We start from the raw sequence: 24,823 nt of genomic DNA, 5'->3' as shown, positions 1-24,823 counted from the left end.
CACTGTTTCACTAAGAGAAAAGCCAGGCAAGGCTACAAACCTCTCTCTATTATCTTAGGGACTCCTTACTGGAGGAGATCTAAGGCTGCTCTGACCCACCTACCACAGTTCCTCTTGTATCAGTGTCTTAGTCAGTTTGGGCTGCTATAACAAAATCCTATAGACTGGACGGCTTAAACAACATTTTTTTCTCACAGTTTTGGATACTGTGAAGTCCTAGATACAGATGGCAGTAGATTCAGTGTCTGGTAAGATCTCTCTTTCTTATTTGCAGATACCTGCCTTCTTGTATCCCCATATGGGTAAGAGAGAGAGAGATCATCTCTCTCATGTCTCTTCTTATAAAGGCACTAATCCCATTCATGAGGGCTCCACTCTAGTGACTTAATCACTTGTCAAAGGCTCCACCTCCAAACAGCATCATATTGGGGATTAGGCCTTAAACATATTAATTTTGGGAGGCATAAACATTGAGTCCATAGCAGGTAACATTTCTTATTAATGGGCTCTCATAGATAGAAACAATTCTACAAAATGACTTAATGCTGCCTACGCTTTTTTTGTATGTGTAACCAGGAAATCCACACATCCCTGTCATGCTGAATATTGGACATGATGGCAGCTTCACTGCTGCTACCCCTTAGCTCAGCCTATTCTCTGTATTTTCCACTGATAATGTATAGCACAGGTACAGATAAGGAAACTTGCAGTAGGCATTCAATCAGGAGAACAGGAAAAATGGATATAACTTCTCACTGCATTTCTCCTTCTTTGGTCTTTGATTGACTGTAAGGACAATAGAGCAAGAAGGGCAGTGCCATGGGGAAATAGAGAGACGTGGAAATAAGGCCAGTCCTAAGATCTTCAAGCCAATACAGAATGATTTTTTAATAAAAAAACAGGCAGGATTCTAAATGTCTAATTAAAAGGTCACATTAAGTAAATTAATGTGCTTAAGTACATCAAGTAAAATAATATGAAGAAATGTTATATCAAACATTAAAACAATGAAAGATTACAAATGCCAGTACTATGTTATATAAAGAAGATGATTCAAAATTGCATTAAACTCACCATGACCTGGAGGAAATTTTTTCCATTTAATGAGTGCAACTAGCTCACATATGGATAAAGTCGGCCACTCCTCATAATATGGACATTTATGAATTAATTTCATCTTTTCTTTATTTCCAAGCTTTATGTTTTCCTGAAAAAGTCATTAAAAAAGAAGGAAAATGTATAGCAGATAGATAAATGGCATAACAGAAAAATAAAGGTTATATAGCACAAAATACATTTGAATTTTATAGGAGCATCATTCCAAGACCACATAACCATATTGAAATTTTAGTCTTCTGGTGTGCTACTAAAATTATATTTTCCCACCTTTCATAATATTTTTAGACTTCCATAAATATTTTTGCATTTCTTAAAAATCTTGTCATAATCCAGACTAAACTCAAAAGTTGTACATGATAATATCAAATAATTGATACTTATATTTTGAAAATAAAACATACCAAATATTGTTAGAAGTGAGTGACTCTGAATTCAGGGATTTGGAAGGAAGTTGAATTCTGAGATAGTCGTCTGTACCACTGACACTGAGACCACTATATCAAAAGAAATCCTGACTATTTTTAGAGACCTAAGTCAAGAAGATGGATGACTCACCATCTCCCTCCAACCAAAGAACCCAACTGTAGCCAATGCCAGTGCCTTATTGCACCAGCACCAGACTTAGACCCTTTCAAGAAAAGCTGGCAGAGCAGAACAATGGGGGCCTTTTGATGCAGTCACTTATACAAACTTTCTCTGCCATCAGGTGAGGAGAAATAAAAAAAGCGAAAATTTTGTATTTGACTTAAGGAGAGTAAGTTGGTAAACTTGAAGTAAATAAATTATCTTAATGTAGCAGAATTAGGGGATCAGAATTAAGTTGTGATCACCTATTCATGCAACTCTGGGTTTTGAATGTCTATTAAAGCGATAAAATAGCATGCCAATTATTCCCAACTGTTTTTTTTTTTCAGGTGGACTGTACAGATTTAGAGATCTGTCCATATGATTGTCTGGTATCCCTAACACATGACATGCTGTTGACAACCAAAACATGCTTGTTGAATGAATATATGAATAAATGGATGCATAAATGAATGGATTTAAAATTCATGAAAAACCAAAAGTGCTCAAAATACACATAAAATATATTCATAGAGACCTTTCTTTCAACTACCCATCATCATCAGAAACTTAAGTAATGTTCACCAAATAAACCACATTTTTATTGTCTCCAAGTCAAGTTATATTAAAAAATAAAAGAAACGTGGACATCTTATGTCTAGAGGCAAAACTTAGCTTGAATTTATGCATCTATTGTGTTAATATAGATTAGATATGATCATACCGATTTTAACCTCACATAATCCTTTGCTGGGATTTTAAGAATTTCACAATCTTCTTCTGTGATCACTGAGTACTCCTTTGTGTCTGATTCAGTCTGAGCTATAACTTCCAGGGTTCCAAAGGTACTCCATTGTCGAAGCTATAAAAATATGGAGGCAACTTAAACTTCATTATCATTCATCAACATAAAAATACCACTGATTGTGACAGGAGCAGTCTAGAAGAGTCTGCAAAAGCACTGATTGCAGGTCAAACTCCGAGTCTATGAAAAAAGGGGATCTAAACAGTCTTGCATGGGTGTCATACTTCTGCCCAATGTTACCTTCCCAGGGCAAGAAAAATTCCCATTTTCTCACTAGCATGAAGAAAATAACTGTAAGAATAGATCTTCTGTTTTACCCACTGATTCATTTTAAGTACATAGAATAATGCTTGGAACATAGTAGCCATTCAATAAATATTTGTTGAAAGAGTGAGGAAATAGAACTTATATACTTGGTCTTCTGCTTATTTTATTATCCTCATATGTTGGTAGTAATAATGAAAATGAATATAGTGTTATGCAATATATAAATCACTGGCATATATATACACATGTAGGATGTCCTAATTTATTATGTAAAAGATAAATATTTAGCATGCCAAAATGTTACTCTAGAGTACTTAATTGTAAATAAGATATATATTATAGATAGATAGATAGATAGATAGATAGATAATTATCATAGATAATGTATATCTATGAAATTGAGAAGCTTCTTAGGGAAAACATCAGGTCTATATGGTTAAGATGATATGAGAGGACATCTGCTCCTACATTTCAGATCCATAGAAAGGCTGAACAGTTATCTTTTTAGTTGAATGGATAGCTGAGATTTAATCTGCAAGTCCAGAAATAAAGAGGGATTTTAAACAGTCACTGCTGAAGCAAAGTGGTTCACAGTGATATCAGACTAGAATAAAGGCCAAAGGGGGTGAATTCCAGGGTTTGTCATACATTTGGGAATAGGAGATGAGACTTAGAACCATGGAAAGTGAGGAACTGGAATTGGGCCTTCTTGCATAAAGTCTAGGAACTTGGAGGATCACCTATATGTGAAATGGAGGCAACAAAAACTTTAACCACTAATCCAGCTGTGGAACTGGGAACAGCTGTCATAAAATCAAGATTCTAGGTCTATAAATTGTGTGAGTGCAGAGTATACATTTACAAATAGTACAGGACTCAAAGCTAAAAGATTACTGTAAATTCTGTTACACAACTAGAAAAACAGCTAAGATCCAGGAAAGTATAAATTTAAAACCTTAGGTATGAATTGAGGAAAAAAGGAACTCACATAGGAAGCAATCCCTGCTAATAACAAAATCACAGTAAAAAATTATAAGCCTCGCAAGTGAAAAAAAACCCCTACAATGGTAAGTCAACAAAGAACTTTAAAAAATGAACAACATAAAGAAACTATATACAATTAATATATTAGATCATGAAACCAGAGAATGACATTATGGAAGCAAAAAGGCATTTTGCAAAAGAACAAAATTAAGCTTTTTAAAGTAATAAAGAGTTATTAAAAAAACTCAATGGACACATTGGTTAAAACTAAGGAAACAATTCATGAAATGGATAAAATATGAGAAAAATTATTCAGAATAATCATTCAGAAGGAATCTGAAATGAGATTTTAAAAGATATGGAAGATAGATGGAGACCATTCATCATACAGCTACTACGATTTCCAGAAGAAACCAAAAATAATGGGAGAGGATTAATTATTACATTAAGTGATAATGGCACTAAATTTTCCAGAATAGTGAAGAGGTGAGTCTTAGAAATGAAGTAATACACAACATCTCAATGTATATTTGTATCTTGCATTCCTGCTCAGGTTTTGGTGTAGTCCATTAGTCTTTCTCCTCCACGTCCCCCTTCATTATCTTGTTAGACATCAGAAAATTCAAGTAGATAGTTTTTACATACATTTTTCCAGATTTTCTAATTGGTTTTAGGATAAAACTTAGTTTGAATTACCTAATAAGCCCTTATGAAAGCAAAAGTCCTCCACAACTTTGAATAATATTCTTAAGGCTTTCTTTCTTGATGCATTAACCAATATCATCAAACTCCTTAATATTATTAGGAAAATATTACATTTCTAATACCCTTTACACACTGTATATATGTAAACATTGTTTACACTGAATTATTGTATAGCTGAATTATTTTTAAAAATTACTAATATTTACACTTCCATTCCATTATATAACTATGGTCACCTTCAAAGTACTCAAAAAAAAAAAAACTTTCAAACTAGAATTCTATTAACTTAAAATAGGAATATAGAGTGAGGAAAAATAAGCATCAAGTTAATTTTTGACATCACGTGAAACAAATTTAAAAAGATGAATTTCACTTAGAACAATAGTGAATCCAAAGAGGAATACAAAACAGTTGATAAAAAATGTAAATAGTTGAAAATAAATGTAAATAAAATTTATTGATATATAATAATTATAAAATAATTATAAAGTAACTAACATGAGATACCTTTAAAATAAAATAGATTTAAAATACTTTTAGGACAGTAATTCCAAAGAGAAGAGCAGGAAGATTTAAAAAAAAAATACTGCGAATATACTTTGGAACTAGGAAAGACAAAAAAAATATATAGCTTTTCTTAGTTAAAATTGCAAATTTAGTAACATAGAAATAACATTATGGATGGAAAAAGAAAACACAATGACACAAAAATAAAGTGATGAAATCTACTATGTCCCTAATAATATCTAATAAACACCTATAATTTGACTTTGGGCACCTGGGTGGTTCAGTTGGTTAAGCCTCCAACTCCTGACTTTGGCTCATGGTTGTGAGATCAAGCTCTGCATTAGGCTCCACACTTCTTGGGATTCCCTCTCTTTCTTTATCACCTACCCCCACTCACGTGCACTCTCACTCTCTCAAAATAAATACACATTTACAAAAAATAGATTAACAATAATTATAGAAAATGACAAATTATTAAAAAAAATATTTTCCAGAAGAGAATAACTAAATAAACCACACACAAAAGAAACATTCTCAATCTTACTAGTAAACAGAGAAATGTTTATTCATCTATGAGACTGAAAATATTAAAGTACTTTAACCTATGAGACTGGGGCAATACTTTTCTTATATAACTCAAGAAACTGTAAAACCTTTTAAAATGGGAAATAATCTGGCAATGTTTACTAAAATTAACAAAGGATATATGAAATGTTTTATCCAGGAACATATCTCTTAGGATCTACCTTGTAGAAATGCATTCTTAAGGATGTACTTATAAAACAATGCAGCACATTTTAATAACCTCCAACTGGAGTATTTTTAAATAGCCACCAGTTAATGTGTGTGTATGTGTGTATTCAACTAAATCTAAATTTTTACATACTGTTTAAAATTAGTGGCATCTATGTACCTTACCCTTTATGAATACTTATAGTGGAAAAAAGACAAATAGCAGTGAAAATATGTTGAAAATTTTAATAAACTGAACAGTTACAAAAATGGTAATCTATATAAATTTATATAATTGTTTATATGTTTATGTTAGCTCAGAGAAAGTTGTACAAGTGCAAATACCAGGCTATTCAGGGGAAAGGTGGAAGTAAAATGACAAAAAAAGACATTACCTTTTCCTTAAAACTCTATTTTCTTTCAATTACAGAGTGAGTTTGTATTAAATTTTAAGTTTTGGACATTTTAAAAGACGTTTAAAATAGATTCAAAACAACATGCTGTGTTATTTTCCACACCTGCGTTCTCTCTCTTGGTATCTTTATATTGATATATGAAACATCTTTTTTTTTAATTTTTTCTAATATTTGTTTTATTTTTAAGAGACAGAGAGACAGAGTGTGAATGGGGAAGGGGCAGAGAGAGAGGAGACACAGAATCCAAAGCAGGCTCCAGGCTCTGAGCTATTAGCACAGAACCCAATGCTGGGCTTGAACCCACCATCTGTGAGATCATGATCTAAGCCAAAGTCAAATGCCCAACTGACTAAGCCACCCAGGTTCCCCAATATATGAAATATCTTAAATGATATATATTAGATGTGTATAGTTATCTCTGAATGATGAAAGTGCAGACAACTACCATTTTCTACTTAATACCTCTCTGTATTTTCTGAAAATTTTAATGAATATAGTAATTTTGAAATCTGGCAACATTACAAAGCTATTTAAATGATATACAGCTCTGGGGCGCCTGGGTGGCGCAGTCGGTTAAGCGTCCGACTTCAGCCAGGTCACGATCTCACGGTCCGTGGGTTCCAGCCCCACGTCAGGCTCTGGGCTGATGGCTCAGAGCCTGGAGCCTGTTTCCGATTCTGTGTCTCCCTCTCTCTCTGCCCCTCCCCCGTTCTCTGTCTCTCTCTGTCCCAAAAATAAATAAATGTTGAAAAAAATTTTTTTAAATGATATACAGCTCAATGTTTCTCAATTTTGGGGGAAACACTCATTAAGGTTAGGTAAATAATCCTATTTTGCTGTAGATAGATGTTGGAAGTGCACAAAGGGAGCTATTTCTCTCACTTCTAAATTCTATTATTTTACTGAAAAGTAAATTGATAATTACATTTATTGGGAAATGATGTATTCTCATGATTAAAAATTTTTATACTTCTTTACTAATACATGACCCAAACATTTGGTGCTGAATAATATGAGTTGGTATACCCATTAAGATTTCTTTTATATAAAAACATTGTTGAGATTTGTTTCAAACTGCATTTTACACAAATGAACTTTTTTGAAAAACAGTAGACTTCTACAGGTATAATTTTTGTTCTCCTTGTTTTATTTTTCCAATGTGTCTAGCTTTCAGGCATTTACACATTAAATAAGATCAATAACTAAAATTAGAATTGCTATTTTTAAACCAGGGAAACATCATGTTCTTAACCCTGTGGAACATATTTTTTTCTCCCTATGGGGCTGAAGAGGCAGATAGAAAATACAAAGCCTCTCTAGATAGGGGTTCATAAATTTAGTCCAAGGATGGACTTTTAGAAGATTCTTGAACTCCTAATATCTCATGCCACAGTTTGTGATTATTTGTAAATTTCCATTTATTTCCTTGAATGACTTTCTATAGCTTTCATGAGATTCTCCAGGATGTCTATGTCTCAGAAAAAATTACATTTCCCCTATGACTTAAATGGCTTATGTAGAAAGTACATTCTCATAACCAAATAATGTTGTATTTGACATTTCATGTATTTGACATTTCACTTTACATATCATGTAAAGTGATATGAAATGTCACATTTCATAATCTCTTACATGCTTATGGAGGATTTTGGTCATATTAGGGGTATATTGTGATATATAAAAGGTAGAAGCAGGAACTAACCTGAATGTGAGGACAGTCTAATTGGGACCTAACTCAACCCACTAGTTGAGAGACTGGCCTGTCTGCCTCAACAGAAATTCCCTGAGTACATTGATACCAAACCTATATGCTGAGCCAACGAGGAAGACATTTCCAATTACAGGAAAATAATTGATATTTGAAGAATATATGAAAAGCTATGCATTCCCTAAGTAAAAGCTATAAATCAAGTCAATTTGTAGATATAGTCAATAAATTCCTCTTTAAAAGTTGTCTAAATAAAGCTTACTATTATGACCCTCATGCATTTTGGCAAGAAGAGTCCAGATATCATAATGGATCAGAAAAGTAGAAGAAATTGTCTTTATTTCTCCAAAACAAAGTGGTTTCTTCTCAGGGAATTTCCACCTTCAGTAATTCACATGAAACACTTATTTGAAAGACCTAACACACTGACTGCTTATTTGAATTCTACCCAGCTTAAACCCAGTTTAACTCCTATCTCTTTTCTAAAGCTACCTGGATCACCCAAGTTTCCCCCCTGATTTCTAATAAATTATGTGCTCTTTGTTTTGCTCTATAACATGCAATAGTCTCATAAGTAAGGACATTCTAAAAATATTAATAATGTTATATCACTATCTTAAAACTTTGAAGATAAGTGAATGTGTTTCCTTCTAATATAGGAAGATTTTCAGCAGCAAAGGAGCCTGGGTTAAATATAATCATCATCGGATGCCACTTTAAGACTAGTACAATTCTACCCAAATATTCTTAACTTCTAAAGTTCTGTTGTAGGGGTGCCTTTGGTGGTTCAGTTGGTTAAGCTTCTGACTCAGAATTTCGGCTCAGATCATGATCTCACCGGTGTGGGTTTGAGAGACTGTGCACTAACAGCCCTATTAAGATCACCTACTATAGTGTTGGATTTGTTTGCTTCTTTCTTCTTTCTTTCTTCTTTCTTTCTTTCTTTCTTTCTTTCTTTCTTTCTGTTTCTTTCTTTCTTTCTGTTTCTTTCTTTCTTTCTTTCTTTCTTCTTTCTTTCTTTCTTTCTTTCTTTCTGTTTCTTTCTTTCTTTCTTTCTTTCTTTCTTTCTTTCTCTCTTTTTCTCTTTCTTTTTCTTTCTTTCTTCTTTCTTTCTTTCTTTCTTTCTTTCTTTCTTTCTTTCTTTTCCTTTCTCTCTCTCTCTCTTTCTTTCTTCCCTTTCTTTCCTATTCTACCAATGTTTACTTTATATGTTTTGAAGTAATAAGTTTCAGTGCATGTTATTTCACAATAATTATCTCTCTTTAGTTTTAATAATGTTCTTGCAATGAAGTCCACTTTCTTACTATTAGAAGAGCAACACCAGCTTTCTTTGGGTTAGTGTGATCTGGTTTATCATCTTCCATTATTTTACTTAGCAACTTCTGGTATATTTGTAATAAGGTGTGTCGGCATATAGGAGGTTATTTTATCTACTCTGACAATCTTTGTTTATTAGTTAAAATACTTAGTCTGTTTATATATAATGTAATTATAGACATATTTAGGTTTAAATTTTCCTTCTTATTATTTGCTATTTGTCTATTTTTGTGTGTCATTTATTCCTTTTTATTTAGTGCTGAACATTGAGGATGAAAAACTGTTATTGCTGTAGACGATATCTTTCTCTGAGATGCTTCACTTTTCAACTTACAGTTAAGTAGTGAGTATAGAAGCAAATTAACATGATCCAATCAGGAACTGAGGTGTCTGAGGCTGGATTTAGTTCTGGGTTTCTATTGATAGACTAACATGTTTATCAGAAGTTCTTATCCTTGATAGACACAGAGCTCTTTTTTTTAAGTTTATATATTTATTTTGAGAGAAACAGAGACAGTATGAGTGGGGAGGGAAAGAGAGAGAGGGAAACAGAGAATCCCAAGCAGGCTTCACGCTGCCAGTGCAGAGCCTTGGCTTAGTGCAGTGCGGGGCTTGAACTCAGGAAACCATGAGATCATGACCTGAGCCAAAACCAAGAGTTGGACATTTAACCAACTGAGCCACCCACGTGCTCCTAGACACAGAACTCTTAATTGCTCTCTGTCAAATGCTATGAGACTGAAGACAGTTCTTGTTAGATTTTTAGCTGCATACTTTTACTTGGGTTCTGTGATGATTAATTTTATGTCAACTTGACTGGGTTATGGAGTACCCAAATAAATTGGTAAAATATTATCCTGGGTGTTTTGGATGAGTTGAACATTTAGATTAGTACACAGAATAAAGCAGATTGCCTTTTATACTGTGGCAGGCTTCACCCAATCAGCTGAAGGCCTGAATAGAACAAAAGACTGATCCATAACCAAGTAAGAGAGGTTAGAAAAATTCTCCATTCAGCGGCCTTCAATCTGATCTCCATACACAACAGTTATTCCTAATTTTACCACATCTTCCAGCATTTAGACTCAAACTAGATACTGATTTGACAGATTTTGGACTTGCCAGTCTCCATAACTGACCAAGTCAATTCCTTATTAGCTTATTATCTATCTATCCATCATCTAACCATCATCTATCTATCCATCCATCCATCCACGCATCCATCCATCTATCCATCCATCCATCCATCCATCCATCCATCCATCCTACTGGTACTGACATTCAGATTTTTATAGATTTTTAGCCTCTTGGTCCATAACTCTTAGGAATAAGCAAATGCCCTAAAGAAAAGAAAGGCATATCAAGGTACCTTTCCTCTGATTTTCTTTTCCCAGTATCTTGCCGCCTCAAGTCCTGATTGTCTACGTAGACTGAACTCAAAATTATATCACTCTGGTACTCTGAGATTCCTGAAGTTCTGATCCACTGCTTTCTGTTTATTCATCCTTATGATAATTACAAATTGGCAGTTGCCTCAAAGGAAAGCAACATGGAATGTCTGGCTCAAAATAATGTTATTTCCTTTCTTTCTTGAATCATGACCCTTCAAATCCAGGTTCCCTGGTTGCTCTCAAATATCTTCAGACAGTTGTTTGGTTGGTTGCTTTGATCCAGATTTTATAGTGTTCTAGCAAGGAGATTGTTCTGATGTAAACTACTCATCCTGGTCAAAAGCAGACTGAGATTCAACAAACTAAAGGGACTGTTTCTCTAAAATAAAATCTACTTCCGTTTGTACTGTTTGGACTTTGTTGGCTTGCCCTTATCATCCCAAATAATTCAGAATCATCAATTGGACAATGACATCCAAACCTTTCTCATAGAAGATAAGGGAAGGGTAGAGATTTTGGCAAGATAGTCCGCAAAGTTTTACATAAATTAGTATCTATAATAAGAAAAATATTCTGAAGAGCCTTATCGTACTTTTTACTGTCTTTACTATCCAAAAATAATGGAAAAAAAATTAGATGGCAGCCTTTTAACACAAGGAAGGAATTAATAACATCCAAGGTATATATAAATATAAATATAAATATAAATAATATAAATATAAATATAAATATAAATATAAATATAAATATAAATATAAATATATTCCATCTCTTTTTCTCTTTCTTTCTCTGTAGATAGATAGATATGATAAGCAAGCCAATGAATATTAATGTATTAATAACAGAATTTCTAATTCCTGAACTATTCATACATATCAGATATTAATAAGAATAATGTAAGTACTTAGCATTCATTGCTATTTGCAAGTTATATATGCCATATGTGTTTGTGTGTCCTGTTTAGTTTTCTTGGTCAATTAAATTTTTAAAAATCTTTTAAAAACTATACATTTTCTGGTTCATATAAAAGATATATTTAGGAGTGCAGGAAAGGAGTGGGTTGACAAAGAAAAATAGTACCTGAAGAACTCATAGGAAACGTGTTCCTGTGTAAGTATCACAGTACCTACAATATAAAGTCCCCTGAACAGCCCAGACTCCATATTATTAGCACATGAGCACAGTGCTGATATCAGCTGATAACCATGAACTGAATCTCAGATATAGCCCAAGCATTCCCTTCTGCATTAATCTTTTTTATGTTTGAGATACATACAATACCTTCATACAATACCTTCAGTATTGACTGGAACGACAGTTTCCTTTTCCTGTTCTGTTACATTTGGACTGCTGACTTTTTGCAAAAGAGATATAACCTTTTATTCTATGTCCTCAAAAGGTCCTAAATGACTACCCTTAAATCTGAAGAAGTCACCCAGCACAATTCAGCACTTTCATGAATCTAATTTGGAAATAATGAAGGTATAATTTAATCAGAAGTGTAATTCAAAGATTAAACCAATTAATTAAAAAATAACATTTGGACAAATAAAATATATTTCACAATTTTCTAAACATTGTTGGTGCTCAAAAAGTATTGCTGACTAGTTAGAAGTGAGAAAAATTATTTTTCATATCATTATTATTATCTGACATCTTTTTATTTTCTTATTAAAAGGGAGAAATTAATCTCTCTGATATATAAGAGTGCACAATTCAACCCATAGAAATAATCATTCCAGCATGCCATTTGGTGAAATTGACATTATACTGCAAAAAATATTGATATTATACTGTAGAATTGATATTATACTGTAGAAAATATAACAATGAATGTCATATTCCCAATAATTTAAGAGTAAGCACTAAGAACTAAAAGTACTGCCATATTATAATATGGAATACAATGTCAACTAAAGAAAAAGCTAGCGTATATTTTAAATAATCATAAACTTTAAAAAATTAGCATGTAAAATTTAGTAAAAAGTTAATGGAGCATATGCTGAAATGTGTACTTTATAGGTATTCATATAAGTGCTCATCAGATGTTCATTAGCTATTGCAGTTATAAAATCTAAAGTTTCTAATGGATTGATATCCTTCATGTGTTATATGGTTTACTCATTTTTAAATTAATTGGTCTGGTGTGATTTGAATTTTATGTGAAAAATTAATATTTTTGGTAGCTTTGTATAGCAGACTTTTTAATAAACCAAAAACAATGCTTTCTGACTTTATATTCAAAATAGAACATTTTATCCACAAACACTGAATTCAATGGTTCATGTATCCATTTATACTGAGTTTAATATGTTCTTATAAAGAAGATTCAGTTGAATAAGCTTAGATATAAAGTGAAATAACTGTGTCAATCTAATCTCAATGTGAAATGATTTAATATTTACATTTTTGCTTATAGTTAAAATAAGTATTTTGAACTGCAGTTTGGGATATTTCCTTATTCACCATTAAAGAATATAATGTTCTTAACTATACTTTCTACTATTATCAGTGGAAAGCCTACTTTTTAAACTTTTCAATGAATAGTAAGAATATAAAAATAATGGGATGCATGTGTCACTTCGAATCAGTATTTTTATATCTTTTGGGTATATACCTAGTAGTGCAATTGCTGGACCATAGGGTAATTCTATTTTTAACTTTTTGAGGAAGCTCTACACTGTTTTTCAGAGTGGCTGCACCAGTTTGCATTCCCACCAACAGTGTAAGAGGGATTCTCTTTTTGCCCATCTTCGCCAACACCTGTTGTTTCTTGTATTGTTAATTTTAGCCATTCTGACAGTTGTGAAGTATCTCATTGTGTTTTTGATTTGTATTTCCCTGATGATGAGTGATGTTGAGCATCTTTTCATGTGTCTGATAACCATCTGTATGTCTTCTTTGGAAAAATGTATCTTCACGTCTTCTGATTTCTTAACTGGATTATTTGTTTTGGGGTATTGAGTTTGATAAGTTATTTATAGTTTGGATACTAACCCTTTATCAAATATACCATTTGCAAATATCTTCTCCCATTCCATAGGTTGCCTTTTAGGTTTTTTTTTAACTGTTTCCTTTGTTGTGCAGAAGCTTTTTATCTAGATGAAGTCCCAATAATTCATTTTTGCTTTACTTCCATTGCTTCAGCAAACACAACTAGTAAGAAGTTGCTAGGCCACTATCAAAGAGGTTGCTGCCTGTATTCCCCTCTAGGATTTTCATGGTTTCCTGCTTCACATTTAGGTTTTTTCATCCATTTGAATTTATTTTTGTGTTTGGTGTAAGAAAGTGGTCCAGTTAAAACTTTATTTTATTTATTTTTTTAAGTTTATTTATTGTGTGTGTGTGTGTGTGTTGTGAGGGAGAAAGAGAGAGAGAGAGAGAGAGAGAGAGAGAGAGAGAGAGAGAGATACAGAGAGAGAGAATGGGGGAGGGGCAGAGAGAGAAAGGATGGGGGTCCAAAGTGGGCTCTGCTCTGACAGCGGAGAGCTTGATGTGGGGCTCAAACTCACAAACCATCAGATAATGAATTGAGCTGAATTCAGGTGCTTAACTGACTAAGCCACCCAGATCCCTTTCTTGATTTTAAACAAATATCCTTATAGTATACTTCTAGAAGTATACTATTCTATTGCTGTCATGACATCATGAAGAAATCCTGCCACATGCTTTTTAAAAAAATTTCAGCAAATTCCTTTTATAATTAAGCTTGTGATCCCAAATTGATTTTTATGTAGGATATGAAGTAAACATGTAGTTTCATCTATTCTATTCACATAGATAACTGATTGCCTTAGTTCATATTAATGAATCATCTCACCACCCTCCCCACTGTTTTTCATGACACAGTTTTACCTCCAGAGTGATTACATATGTGGATCTAATTTTTGAACTCTGGCTGCCCATATGTTCATCTCTGAGGCACTATCAATCATTATAAAAGCACTATAGCAATTATATAGTCTTGATATCTGTACCTCTTCCCCAAGGGTCTTCTTCAGGAATATCTGGCTATTCTTTTTTTATGTTTACTTATTTATCTTTGAGAGATGGAGGAGAGATAGACAGAGAGAATCCCAAACAGCCTCCATGTGGGTTCAATCCCATAAACTGTGAGATCATGACCTGAGCTGAAATCATGAGTCAGACGCTAAAAAAAAAAAAAAAAAAAAAAAAGTCACAGGCTTAACAAACTGACCCACCAGACACCCCATGTATCTAGCTATTCTTAGCCTTTCGCTCTTTAGTATAATTTTTAGCACCACCTTGTGAAGTTCCACAAAGAAATTACTTGAATTTTTTCACTGAAATTGCATGAAACCTATAAGTCATTTTGTGAGACGTGTATCCTTAAAATATTGAACATTTCTGTCCACTAAATATAGTGTAACTGTATTTAAGTCTTCTCTAACACATTTTCAAATTTTTTAATGTTTATTTATTTTCGAGAGAAAGATAGAGTTTGAGTGGGGGAGGGTCAGAGACTCAGAGAGAGAGGGAGACAATCCAAAGCAGGCTCCAGGTTCTGAGCTGTCAGCACAGAACCCGACACGGGGCTCAAACTCATGAACTGTGAGATCATGACCTGAGCCAAAGTTGGACACTTAACTCAACTAAGCCATCCAGGCTCCTCTTCTCTAATATCTTTTAATGAACACATATAATGTTTTCCAAAAAGTATCACAACAAATTTTATTTTATTCTTTCTCAAGTACTCAATATTTTCTGTAGATATTTAATATAATCTTTTTTGTTAATGATATCTTCTAAACATACTGTGAATTATTTTATTGTCAAATCAACAGTGAGTTTATAACATAGATAATGATTTATTAAATTTTAGTCAATTCTTTAGTTTTCACTTAGAGGGAGAGGTTGGCAAACTTTTTCTGTAATGACTAGAAAGCATACATTTTCAGTTTTTCAGGCCACATAGTCTCTGCCACAAGTATTCAACTCTGCCACTGTGGAGTAAAAGCAGTCACAGTGTATAATAAATGGGTGTGGTTATATTCTAATAAAACTTTATCCACAAAAAAAGGCTATAGTCAGATTTTACCAAGGGTTTGAGTTTGTCAACCCCAGGTCTACAGACCCATTTATATTATCAAGCCCCCATATACTTTGCTATTATTTCTTTTTTAACCCTAAAAATTTATAAAATAATCATCCCATAAGCTAGAGTAAAAATGATTAACATTAACATACAATAACAGAAATATTTTATATGATATACTATATGGTATAAAAGAGTATTACTAAGATATGATATTTGTATAATTTAAATTTAAAAATTACAGTATCCAGATTTTTTAAATTGATATATTTCCTCCTTTAGTTGCCTCTCTGTTCCTCTTAAATATTTTACATCTAATTTTCTTTGACCTTGGAAGTCATATTTTCAGGCTCGTTAATTTTGTTAAATATTTGTAAATTATGTCATATAAACATCTATTAAACTCTCTTAGAAGTAAAGTATAAAGCTTGGAAAATTTGCTTGTCTTGGTAAAATGTAATTAGTCTGCTATAAAGGCCTTTGGTTTATCTAACGGCTAATAATAGAAGAAATTGACACATCCATTCTTGTTAGATGAAATATTGATTACTGTATATAAAGAAAACCCTTTGAGAAAATAATTAAACACATAAATTTACCTAAAAACAATGTGTATATGTATATGTGTGTGTACGTGTTTCTTTATTTGGTTGAGTAAAGTCTTTGTCACCTCTTTAAGGAATTATCATCATCCAGAATGTATTACAGTGAAGGTTTACTAAAACCTTCAATAAACATTTTCTGATTTTCAATAATATAGTTAGCTGTATATTTTGTCCAGTTTGATTTATGCAAATATATTTCTGAAGATGGGTAAAAGCAGTTTCTTGAACAACTGTTTGGGGGAAAAAATAAACCAGTTAACTAAGCCAGTTAAAAATAAGTAAGAATTTATTTCCAGTATTAATACACACATACACGCACATACACACAGTTTCCATACAAATGACAAGCTTATAAAAGAGAAGTAAATTATGGTCATAATAATTGACAAGGACACTAAGTAAATGTAAACATTATTTTTAATTAATGAAAAACAGAGTTAAGACCACTATATACCACCATGGTTTTGATTATTCTTTTCAGATGATATCATGTGATGAACACTTAGCACAGTGTTCACAGGAGTTAGCTAAGTTAGGAACTTAGTACAGGAGTTCTATTTAAACGGAGGAAGTTCAATTCCCATTCTCAAAGTAGGGCCTGATCCTCTGACTTTTTGTTCCCACAGTGAGCTGTGGTTGTTTAATCTCCCTAATCACACCATCAAACTGAAACTATCAGCTGCACTTCCAGCCGTCTCTACCACATCATTGTCTTCTGCAAAGCCAAGACAATTTCTTATTTATCTCAGTACCAAACACATAGTACGTGTTAAAAAATGTCTGTTGAACCAAACTGACCATAAGAAAAATGCTAAAATACAATCTTTGATCAGGACAGATAAGGACCTCTTAAAATATTTAAAGATTTTACATGTTAAAGTGGCAAATATCATGATTATCTGTCTCAACTGGCAGAACCAAGCTAAAAACTTTAACCTTCAGCCATCCTCTGAATTGCGTTCAATAAAAAATTTATTAGGGACAAGCATAGTTCTTGAATTATGCCTAAATGTACTTGTATTTTTTTGCCATCAACAAGTCAAAGAGAAGCACCATCTTCAGATCTGTGATATTCTAAGTGGTATCCTCTTAGTGGTATCCTACGGCTGTCACTAATCTCTGAGAAATACACCAGTCACTGAAGGAACATGTTTCATGGTCAAACGTAGTCCTTTGGGGGGTGGGGGGTAATGGTGCTTTACTTCAGAGTATAACTATGATCAGATACACCTCAAATAATTGGAAGTTTAAATTCACATGCTTCCAAAGAAAGAAATAGTATACAGTAAGAAAGCACTATTACAAAGAACCTGGGATAAATTGAAATGTCAAAGCACATTGAATAAAACATTGAGGTTGTTTGCTGCTTGAGCAAATGGGAAGAATCCAATAATGCTCGAGGAAAACAGCACACTAAGGAAGGAAATCTGATGGAGGAACTTTGAGCAGCACATACAGCCAACTTCAAAGAATTTATTACTATGTGTTTTCACAACCTGTCAAGAATCTCAAAAGAACACTTTAAAGATTTATCGTGTTAAGGGAGAAAAAATTTGCAAGCCAAAACAAAATAAGGTCACTTTTGTTGTTATGTTTTCTTTTAATTACTGATCTTTAGACATGGAAAGGAAGAATATTGGCTCCCAAAACTGTTGACTCAAAGGGAGCAGGGAGGGATGGATTTGTTGAAGAGGAAGTAAACTGTCAGCAAATGTGGAACACCTGCAATGGAGAGACACTTCACCTGTATCAATATGAACAGAAGTCTGGGACTGGGTAAATCTGGTCAACTGCACAAGTTTCCATTGCAGGTCAGTGGGAGCTATGGAATTTAAAACGCTTGAATTATGCAGTTGTTCAAGTAAGTGTTTATTTTTTTCACAGGAATATTAGTATAGTTTTCTTTGAAATTATGGTTTTACAGTTATTGACCATAGTGTACGAAAACAGACATTTTATATACACATTGATCTTGCAGCATCAGTCTATTTTGTCTTATTCTGCTTAATAAAGACAGAAAATGTTTTCTGATACTAGGAACCATAGTCAAGGCTCTACAAATATTAACTCACTGAATGAATACCCATAAAAACACTATGACATGAGTCTGTTAACATATTCATTTAACAAAAATTGTTAATGTTTATTTATTTTTGAGAGAGGAAATGAGATGGGAGTGTGAGCAGGAGGGTCAGAGAGAGAGGGAGACACAGAGTCCAAAGCAGGCTCCAGGCTCTGAAATGTCAGCACAGAGCCCAACGTGGGGCTCGAACTCATGGACTGAGAGATCATGACCTGGGCCAAAGTGGGATCCTTAACTGATTGAGCCACCCAGGCACCCCTAATGTATTCATTTTTTAAATGATGAAAATTAGACTCAGAAGGCTAAAAAACTTTTCCAAGATTACACAGCTGGTAAGGAGCAGAGCCAATATTGGAAAGTAGGCAGTTTGGCTTCAGAGCCTGAGCTGGCTCAGTCACTTCTCTGTACTACCTCTGTATGCTCAGAGCCAGGTGCAGAATAGGTAAGGAAAAGGTCACTTGTGAATGTTGAAAAAGGATAAATACAGATATTCCTTTTAATATTAATTTTCTTTAATTGGCTGCACTTCCAGATTTTTCAAAAATTTAAGAGTTTGAAATCTATGTGTTAAATGAGAGGAACAAATTATCCTAAATGGCTTTATACTTATTTCTGTGATCCTTTACCTTAAATAACTGTAATAATTTATTCCCTCTTTACAGCATAGCTCTATTTTCATGTACAGATGTAATCTGATCATGTAAATAAAAATAAAACAGTAAATAAAACATGGTAACTATTCAGTAACTTTTTGACATGCACGAAGTTTATTTCCTGTACCTTCTACATCTTACTTATATCCTATATCTTTCCTTAATCTTCCATGCCGCATTCTTATCCTCCCACAACTTTCACTGACCTCAGATTGTCCCTTGCCTTCTTGAATCACAACTGTTGTGCCCCAATTACTTTTTTTGGAGACTTTATTTTTCAGAGCAATTTTAGGTTAAAATAAAAATGAGAGGAAGGTACAGAGACTTCCCATAATTCCCTGCCCCCACGCATGTATACTTTCCCTCATCATCAACATCACTCATCAGCATAGTATAATTTTTTAGCAAGGATGAACTTAAATTGACATGTAATTATCACCTAAACTCTGTAATTTACATTACAGTTCATTCTTGATGTTGTACATTCTAAATATTTGGACACAGATGAATAATGACATTTATTCATCATTATAAAATCATACAACAGGCTATTTTTACTGCCCTAAACATCCTCTGTGCTCTGCCTATTCATCTTTCCTTCTCCTACTACCACTCCTGACAACCACTAATTTTTTAAGGTCTCTATGGTTGTGTCTTTTTCAGAATGGGATATAATTAGAATTATACAGTACATAACATTCTCAGATTGGTTTCTCTCCCTTAGTAATATGCATTTAAGGTTCTTCCATGTCTGTTCATGACTTGATAGCTCATTTATTTTTAGCACTGAATAATTTTCCATTGTGTGGATATACACAGTTTATTCATCTATTCACCTACTAAAGAACATCTTATTCCTTTCAAGTTTTGGCAATTATGAAAAAAGCTACTATTAACACTTCTGTTCAGGGTTTTGTGTGGGTATACCTTTTGGGCAAAATTCCTTTGGGTAAATACCACAAGGCTAAGAGTATATTTAGTTTAGTAAGAAACCACCAAATGATCTTCCAAGTGGCTCACCGTTTCTCATTCCCTGAAGCAATGAATGAGTGTTCCTGTTGCTCTCCATCCTTGCCAGCATTTGGTGGTGTCAATGTTCTAGATTTTGGTCATTCTACTAGGTGTATAGTGGCATTTCATTGTTGTTTTAATTTGCATATCCCTGATGAAATATGATGTGGAGTATCTTTTCATATGTTTATTTGCCATATCTTCTTTGGTGAGGTGTCTGTTAAGGTTTTTGGTTCATTTGTTTTGGTCCAGGTTGTTTGTTTCCTTTCTGTTGAGATTTAAAAGTTCTTTGTATACTTTAGAAAGCAGACCCTCATCAGATGCATCTTTTGCCAAGTACTTCCTTCCAGTCTGTGGCTTGTATTCCCATTATCTTGATATTACCCTTTGTAGAGCAGAAGCTTTTAATTTTAGTAAGGTACAGCCTATTAATTATTCCTTTCATAGATTGTGTCTTGGTGTTGTATCTAAAAAGTCATCACTGTACCCAAGGCCACCTACATTTTCTCCTATGCTATCATGTAGGAGTTTTTATCATTTTGCGTTTAATATTTAGGTCTGTGACCTATTTTGAGTTAATTTTTGTGAAGGGTGTAAGGTCTGTGTCTAGATTTACTTTTTGCATGTGGATATCTAGCTGTTCTATCACTATTTGTTGAAAAGACTGTATTTATTTCATTGTGTTGCCTTTGTTCCTTTGTCAAAAATCAGTTGACCACATTTATGAGGCTGTATTTCTGGACTCTCTATTCTGTTCCATTGATCTATTTGTTTATCTGTTCTTTCACTAATACCACAGTGTCTTAATTATTGTTGGTTTATAGTAAGTCTTGAAGTTGCATATTATCAATCCTCCAAATTTGTTCGTCTCCTTCAGTATTGTTTTGGTTATTCTGGTGTACTTTTTCTTCTTCATATAAACTTTAGGGTGAACTTGTTGACATCTATAACATAACTTGCTAAGAATTTGATTGGGATTGCACTGAATCTATTTATCAAGTTGGAAAGAATTGACATCTTGGCAATATTGAAACTTCCTATCCTAAACATGGAATATGTCTACATTTATTTAATTCTTTATTTTTATTCATCAGAGCATTGTGGTTTTCTTCACATGCATCTTATATGTATTATGGTAGATTTATACCGAAATAATTTTTAGGGGTGCTAACATAAATAGTTTTGTGTTTTAATTTCAAATTTCACTTGTTCACTGTTGGTATATAGAAAAGCAATTGACTTTTTATAGTAATCTTTTACTCTGCAACCTTGCTCTATTATTAACTCCTAGAGATTTTTTATTGATGCTTTCAGATATTCTAACTTAATTTCCTAATTCCTCCTTCTTATCCATTTTTCATCTAATATAGCTAAGATACTTATAGGTAGGTAGGTAGGTAGATAGATAGATAGATAGATAGATATAAGAATATATGTTCATAAGCATAATAGTAAAATACAGTGTTGATATTATTATTTTGGACAAACTGTTATCTGTAAGATCAAGTAAGAAGAAGAAAATTTAAAAGTTTTTGTCTTATTTATTCCTTCTCTGATCTTCTTTCTTTCTTCTGTGTAGATCTTAGTTTCTGACCTATATCATTTCCTTTCTGTCTGAAGAATTTTTTTTCACACTTATTACAAGGCACCTACCTATACCAGGAACAAATTGAGAAAGTCTTTATTTTTCCATCACTTTTGAAAGGTAAATCCCAGGGTACAGAATTCTAGGCTGGTGTTCTTTTTCTCTCAACACTAAATATTTCATTCCACTCTTCTTGCTTACATGGTATCTGAGAAATCAGATGAAATCTTTTGTTACTCTATATGTAAGATGTTTTTCCCCCTCTCTGGATTCTTTCAGAATTTTTTTCTTTATCTTTAAATTTTGTAATTTGAAAATAAAATGCCAACATGTAGGGGTTGGTTGTTGTTCTGTTTTGTTTTATTTTGTTTTGGCATTTATCCTGCTTTGTGTTCCCTGAGGCTCTGGATCTGAGGTCTATTGTCTGTCATTACTTTGGGGAAACTCTTGGTCATTGTTGGTTCGAGTTTTTCTTCTGTTCTTTTCTCTTTCTTCTCTTTCTGATTATTCCTTTTGTAGTTGTCCCTGAATATTCTCTTCTGTTGTTTTTGGTCTTTGCTCTCTTGGCTCTTCACGTTTAGAGATTTTTAATGAGATATTTTCGAGCTCAGAGATTCTTTCCTCAGCCATATTAAGTGTGCTAATAAGCCCATCAAAGGCATGCTTGATTAATGCAGTGTTTTTGACCTCTAACATTTCCCTTTGTTTCTTTTTTTTTTAAGTTTACTTATTTGAGAGAGAGAGAGAGAGAGAGAGAGAGAGAGAGAGAAAGTGCAAGTGGGAGAGGGGCACAGAGAGACAGGAAGAGAGAGAATCCCAAGCAGGCTCTACACTGACAGCACAGATGCAGGCTTGATCCCAGGAACCATGGAATCATGACCTGAACTAAAGTCAAGAGTTGGACGCTCAGTTGACTAATCCACCCAAGAGCCCCTCTTTGTTTCTTTCTTAGGAATCTCATCTCTCTGCTTGCATTTCTTTACATTCTTACATGCTGTCTACTTTACTCATTACAGCCTGTAGCATATTAGTCACAGTTGACAATGTATAGTTTTGTTGTTGTTGTCGCTTGTTTGCTTGTTTGGCATTTTTCCTGCTTTATGTTCTCTGTGCTTTTGGATTTCACAGTATTGTGGGGACTCCCACTAAGACTGGGTTGTCTTGGAGATTTTAACTCCGAGTTGTCTATACTGGATTTCCAACAATTTGTCAGAATACAGCTTTTTCTAGCCACACATTGGTTCCCTAGATGGTTTCTACTCCTGAGTTTCTGCTCTGGTAAGCTTGTCACCATGTATTTACCAGTCTGTCTCTCTAATTTTGCAGGCTGATGTTTGCTCTTTGCCCTCTCCTCTTTTACAGATACAAATAGAGTTGTTGATATTATAGCTTTTTACTTGTTGATACAATAGAGTGGTGACCTCGGAGCTCCTTATATGTATAACTACTCCCATTTAGGTTTTACTATTTTGTGAGGTAGATGACATAACCCAATTGCAGTTCAAAAAGTCTGAAGTGACTTTCCTGCCATGTCTTGTAGCTTACATGAACAAGACTAGGATTTTGTCTCAGACCTTTAGATACAATTTTTTTTCTACTTTAATGTATTTTCTTTTCTCTGTAGAATTTAAAAATATATTGTTTGTGAATATCAATTCTCAGTTAAATGAAGAAAAATAAAATCAGTATCAACCTACATAGAGAAATTTGTCCTCTGCAGAATATAATTGCACTGCTCTGATCTACAATCCAACTCCCTCCTTGGAACTGTAGATGCATAGTCCCTACTGAATAGCTCTAAGGTCAGGTAGTGAAAATCTTTTCTTAGTCAAAGCAGCAGAGATTTTTTTTAATTGGTCTTGAAATATGACCAGAAAAATAGTATATTTTTCTTTTTCCAAAAGAAAATATGCAATAATCATGTAATATTTTGATTATAACAGATAATTAACTATTGATTGTAACAAATTAATTTGAACAATATGGGTAAACTATTCAGCACTGAAATAGCATCTTTGTTAATTTTTAGTTTATAGGTCCTTTCCAACTATCTCCATTTCTTTTACTACCCCCTCTTTCTTCTCATGCTGAGTCAGTGGGAGCCTTTCCCAAGGATTTGTCCTCAAGTCTCTGATCTAAGCTTTAGGTAGCTCCATTACCTGAGAACTCAACTCTACTGACATGATATCACCATTATTTGGAATACTACTAAATTTCTCTCCATTTCTGACCTGTATCTGTAATGCCAGTTGCATCTCAATGTGCCTACTGGGCATTTCTCCATGAATATAATTAATATAAAACTCAACCTAAAATTCTGTTTGTCTGATGTAATTTAGAGATCTTTCTTTTCTATTTTGTGTATGAGAAAATAACTTTATCAGTGACTCAAACTCACCCCTCTTCAGTTGTTCACATCCCTATTTAACTAAGTTTTCATTCTTTTCTAATTCCCGTATCATGCCACCATCATGACTATTCAATTAATATTTAACATTTTGTTATTATCTTTATTGTCCTTCCGTTTTTGTCATTATTCCCACGATAGTAGTTCTATATCCTCATTACCCGTGCTCAATTTTGTTCATTAATTCTCTCTATACTTCTAGTTTGACAATCTATTTCTGTATCTAGCTGCCATAATAATCCTATAACAATTATTTCAATATTTCCTTCTTTATCAGTCAAGGGAGAGATAGCATGTGCTACCTGGGTAATATGAGAAAAATGTAATGAGGGTAGTGTTGGCTAGTGGACTGGGGAGACCCCAGGCCTCCATCCAGCCCATTCCAAAGATGTTGCTAAAGGTTTCCTCACAAGAGAAAATTCAATGACATACACAACACAGGGGACTAGGCGACACAAACTAGGGAAGTTTGTTAAAGTGTACTAGAAAGTACACTCTTGGGATGTGAGAGCTGGTGAGAGAGAGAGAGAGAGAGAGAAAGAGAGAGAGAGAGAGAGCTGTGTCCCTGGGCTTTTGGGTTTTATCTTTTATCAGCAGTTGTTAACAAGAGGGTGGAATATTCATTACTTGGGCTAGAATTTCTTAGAAGCAGGGTTTGGTGCTTTTTCTTCCTTATTTGGTCAGGCGGTTCTGGTCTACTTTGTCAGCCATCTTGGGCCTTCTGGCTTCTTGTAGCTTTATTTTGGAGTGCTGCCAGGACAGGCCTCTGCCTTTCCTGATAGCTGACTATGACTTCTTTGCTGGAATCCTTTTAGAACCTAACTAACTGCCTCTAACAGAACTACTTATTAAGAATATAGGGAAATCAGATGGGATAGTGTAATATCCTGAGGTTAAAAAGGACAGGG

At 33.6% G+C, this 24,823-nt stretch overlaps 1 protein-coding gene across 6 annotated transcripts in view; it reads right to left on the bottom strand.

Moving 5' to 3' along the window:
• The window catches only part of CNBD1 (cyclic nucleotide binding domain containing 1), a 511,584-nt gene that overhangs the window by 144,713 nt on the left and 342,048 nt on the right, over positions 1-24,823 (bottom strand). For all 6 annotated transcript variants that reach the window (XM_047842481.1, XM_047842482.1, XM_047842480.1 and 3 more), the window contains 2 exons: positions 2,408-2,545; positions 1,075-1,207 (listed from right to left, as the gene is read on the bottom strand). In XM_047842481.1, the coding sequence (XP_047698437.1) occupies positions 1,075-1,207; positions 2,408-2,545 (271 nt within the window). The remainder of the gene's footprint in view (positions 1-1,074; positions 1,208-2,407; positions 2,546-24,823) is intronic.

The sequence above is a fragment of the Prionailurus viverrinus genome, chromosome F2 (genome assembly GCF_022837055.1).
Source record: "Prionailurus viverrinus isolate Anna chromosome F2, UM_Priviv_1.0, whole genome shotgun sequence".
Lineage (NCBI taxonomy): Eukaryota > Metazoa > Chordata > Mammalia > Carnivora > Felidae > Prionailurus > Prionailurus viverrinus.
This window is presented reverse-complemented; position numbering and strand designations above follow the sequence as displayed.